Here is a 4,120-nt window from a genome sequence, read left to right as displayed (position 1 = left end):
CCCGGGCAGCTTGCCACCCTCTGACTCCTCACAGGGCTGCAGCCAGGCACAGGCTGGAACCGTGTCCAACGTCCTGCCAGGAAGACAAGGCGGAAGGAGGAAAGGAGAAGGGCAAGGGGCGAACCGACTTCTCCCGGCCCTGAGTCGGCCTCCACTGCTGCCTCCAGGAGGCCTGGCCCAGCCATGCCCCAGGGTCCATGCACCTGGACCCCCGGGGTGGAGTCTGCGGTCCAGGCCAGCTGGGTGGGGTGGGTATAGTCACTGGCCATCGTGCCCCCAGATGTCCAACCCAACCCACCTTGCCTCGCACCCTGAGGCCTGCCTGGCAAGGGCGGGCGTGGTTCTGAGGCTCAGGAGAGGTTTGGTTCCCAGAGCAGTTGGCAGAGGTAGGAACGTGGGTGACCAGCCAGGTGGGGAACGGTTCGATTCATGCACATCACCGGTCCATCTGGATCATCTACAGGTGCTGAGTGCGGGTCCCTGGCCACACCTGGCCTCCGCATGACCCATCCTGCCCTGTGGAGGGAGGCCTGGGTACCCGGGGCACCTCCCCTCCACCTACCCCTGGGGTGAGCCTGGGCCGTGGCCACACTGATGCACTTCTCCGTCTGACCCCCAGGGACAGTGGGACCCTGAGGAATGGCAAGGTCTGGCCCGGGACAAGGGAGGTGTGCAGGGTCCAAAGAGCAAGGCTGGTGTCCTGTCCTAGGCCAGCCTCTACCCCCCATGGGGTTCCCCTGGGAATGAGAGCCCCTGAGATGATCAGGGGTCCCTATCCACCCCGTCCCTGTGAGGCTGTGACCTCTGGGCATCTCCAGAAAGGCGCGTGCACACACACACAACCACACACACACACACACACACATATTCTGACTGTCCCACTGGAGATCAGAGGGGAGTCCCCACTGGGAGGGCGTGGGTAATAGGGGGAAAGAAGAGAAAGGCTGGAGGCAGTGGGGCCATGGGGCAGGGACATCAGGATTCCTGGCAATAGCCCGGGACCCACCACATAGGGAGGGCAGATGTGCCCGTTGAGGGTCAGGGGGTCCCCAAGCGTCCGGGGGGATTGCCAGGAACTAGGGGAGGACGGGGTCTGGGGTCCTGTGTCCACCACGCTGGGCCCCTGGAGCTAGGAAGTGTGGACGGGGCTACGGCACAGAAGGACTCAGCTTCCTCCTCCTAAACCGGGCTGCGTCGACAGTGTCCCAAGGGTCCCACAGGCTCATAGACGACTCTGTGTCCTGGGATCTTCATCCCTGGCCCTCTGTTCTCCCCTCCTGGGAAAATGCTTCCTACTCCCTCAAGGTCCTTCGGAGCGGAGGGCAGCCTATGGGCCTGGAGGACCGAGGACCTGGGTTTGCAGCACATGGCCGAGCAGTGGACCCTGGTGTGGACACCGAGGTCAAGAGCCTCCTTGTTGGAGCCTCGGGTCCTCATTAGGAAGTGGTTCCCCAGGCAGAGCCCTGGCTGGGGAGAGGAGGCCTCGTGAGGGACCTGAGCACCGGGCCAGGGGAGGGACACGGGCCACAAGGGAGGCTTCTGAGGGTTGTCACCTGGACCCTGGAGCCCATAGGACCTGCGCCTATGAGACACACAGGGACAGACAGAGCCCAAGGCAGAGACAGAGAATGGACCCACGAGAGAGGAAACCAGAAATTACATGCATCGGCCCAGAAATGACACCCAGTCATCATATTCTAGCCCTTAGAACCCGGTCACACGGGCCGTCCACCCGGGAGGGGAGGGGGTGACAGAAGCACGTGGGACCAGGATTCGGGAAGGCGGGGAGCCACAGTGGGGACCGCCCATCACGTAGGCCCAGACCAGGCACTGGGACCTGAGCCCAAATGTAATGGGGCCCCTGGAGTGCATGTCCGGAGGGCACAGGCTGTGAACGAGTTCACCTCCATCTTCCCCCGGGCCTGGGACCCAGGCAGGAGGGGTGGCTATACCTGGACCCAGAGAAGACCCAGGCCCGCGTGAGTGTGTTCCGTGCCAGGCCCACCCCTTCCTCATCCTTCCACGATCACGTGTGCCCACGAGCCTCATGGGATAGCAAGCACGGGACGTGTCTACAGGTGGCTCCCTGATGGCACCCCTACGAGTAGATGCCACAAGGACCCCACTGTGCAGACGGGTGACCGGGGGCCCCGGGAGGCACAATGCAGGGTCCCAGCACTGGTCAGGGGGAAAACCCAGGTCTGAACCCAGCTCTGTGGCCCCAAAGCCGCGGCCCCGGCTGCACCAGGCCTCGCGGGGACGTGTCTGGGCTGTGTTGGTGTCACTGTAGGGACAGGGCATGGGGGTGGAGGGGAGCCCCTTTGCAGCCTGGGAGGGGCTCTTGTAGGAGCAGGAAGCCGGGTAAGGGGACCCCAGGAAGTGACCTCACCTCCCTGGTAACAGAGCCCAACAGAACTCAGAACCCGGGTCACCAGGCACCCACATTCTGGAGACAGCGCCCGACTGGGCTCATTCGTTGGGATACCTTCGCCTGACGAACATGTTCTCCTGTTGTGTGCCCGTGTCCTGCGGCTGCCGGCTCGGGGGATCCCGTGGCCGCGACGCTTCCCGACCCTGGAGACAGTGCGTCAGGTCGTGCACAGGACGCCTCAGGTCTCTAGCTCGCAGGGACCCAAAGGTAACACAGGAGACCCAGAGACATCCAGTCCAGCCCGACACCGCTCTGATCTGACCTGTGTGGCCCCACGTCCCTCCCGTGTGTGTGTGTGTGTGTGTGTAAGGAGGGGTCGTGTGTGGAGGGCCCACCTGAGCAGGAGCAGGCTGATGAAGGGGTCAGATGCCTGGTGGGTGGGTCATGCTCACACCCCAGGTCAGGGCTGGCTAGGAGGGACAGGGTGTGCTGGGGTGGCCCTCTTGTCCCCAACGTTCATCCTGAGCCCTGTAGGTGGATGTCACTGTGTCACAGGCCCAGGGCTGTGCACACTCAGGTCTGTGTCCGATCTGAGAGCTGCAGGGGGAGAGGGCGGAAGGACACTGAGGTGGCCGGGCGGGGCTGTGATGTCTCCGGGCCGTCCGCGGGTCACTGTCTTTACAGAAATCAACCGATGAAATCGGGAAACGATTGGCGGAATCTGGATTCGCCCGCCCTACAGAGTTGTGCGTGTGCCCCGTCGCCCAGGAGGGCCACCCTGGACCCGTGGAGAGAGTGGCTGCAGGGAGGTTTTGGGAAGCAGAGCCTGGAGTTGGCCTGGGAAGGCCTCCTCCAGCGCCCCGGCCCCGCCGTAAGGTCTTCGTTCACCGGTCCTGGGACCAGTACTTGGAGTCCCCGGAGTCAGAGCCCGAGGGTGAGAAGGCTGGGGGTGGGCGATGGGGGTGCACGGGGCCCGGGTGGTGCTGGGCCACCCTGGGAGGAGCCCCCGCGGGCTGGTGTGGGGCCAGGAGCGGACTGAGAGCCCCGGGCTGCGGACTGCAGGGTGCAGAGGTCCTCGTGTGGGATTCTGGCCGCGGCTTCTCGGGGAGGCTCCGGGGTGAGTTGTGTCTCTGCAAGGGCCCCTGGAGAGGCCGGCGCTGGGTGGGGTGGGGGACCTTCCCTCCTCTCACCCTGAGGCCTCGGAGCCGCTGCAACCATCGCTCTGTTTTCTTCTCAAGAGTCCGGTGCAGGAGCAAAAGCCGGGTCGGCTCCAGAGCCCGGCCCAAAGGCATCAGGGGCCTCGGCGTATCTGCAGGCAGGCGAGGTATCTGGAGCGACTCCTGCAGGGGCCCGGGAGCCAGCAGGTGACCTGGGACCTGTGCGGGGACAGCGGGCACCTGAGCAGAGTCAGCTGGGTCCTGCTTCTGCTGGTTCCACTCTTCCCGCTTTTGCTCCCAACACTGCTCCTGCCATCGCCCTTCTCCCCGCCCCTGCCACTGCCCTTGATCCCACATGGATGTCGGCCAAAAATCAAGGGGTTGAAGACCTATACAGGGTGCTTTTTTTATCTTATTTCATTTTTGTTTATTATATTTTATTTCAAATGCATTCTCCAATCCCTGACCCGACCCCCCACCAAAATGTCTCTTCCTCTTCTCCCTTATCCTTTTTCTCTTCTATTTTTTAGCTGTTATGTTATTTGTTCATTAGTTATAATCTATATTAATCTTCAATAAAATGTTTTATTTA

General features: G+C 62.7%; 1 protein-coding gene across 1 annotated transcript; it reads left to right on the top strand.

The window, feature by feature from the left end:
* Window positions 1-2,307: 2,307 nt before the first annotated feature.
* Window positions 2,308-4,120, top strand: LOC122474326 (translation initiation factor IF-2-like). Its single transcript, XM_043565199.1, has 3 exons — window positions 2,308-2,638; window positions 3,056-3,305; window positions 3,610-4,120. Exons 1-3 carry the CDS (start codon window positions 2,501-2,503, stop codon window positions 4,056-4,058), a joined length of 837 nt encoding a protein of 278 aa, XP_043421134.1. The 5' UTR covers window positions 2,308-2,500; the 3' UTR covers window positions 4,059-4,120.

Source organism: Prionailurus bengalensis, chromosome D4 (assembly GCF_016509475.1).
Source record: "Prionailurus bengalensis isolate Pbe53 chromosome D4, Fcat_Pben_1.1_paternal_pri, whole genome shotgun sequence".
Taxonomy (NCBI): Eukaryota; Metazoa; Chordata; class Mammalia; order Carnivora; family Felidae; genus Prionailurus; species Prionailurus bengalensis.
The sequence above is the reverse complement of the archived record's forward strand: the minus strand, read 5'-3'. Positions and strand labels throughout refer to the sequence as shown.

Coding starts and splice junctions, on each gene's coding strand:
- LOC122474326 (XM_043565199.1), top strand. CDS start 2,501: ATGTTCTCCTGTTGTGTGCCCGTGTCCTGCGGCTGCCGGCTCGGGGGA. Junction 2,639..3,055: donor TAGCTCGCAGGGACCCAAAG/GTAACACAGGAG, acceptor CTGTCTTTACAG/AAATCAACCGATGAAATCGG. Junction 3,306..3,609: donor CCCGGAGTCAGAGCCCGAGG/GTGAGAAGGCTG, acceptor TTTCTTCTCAAG/AGTCCGGTGCAGGAGCAAAA.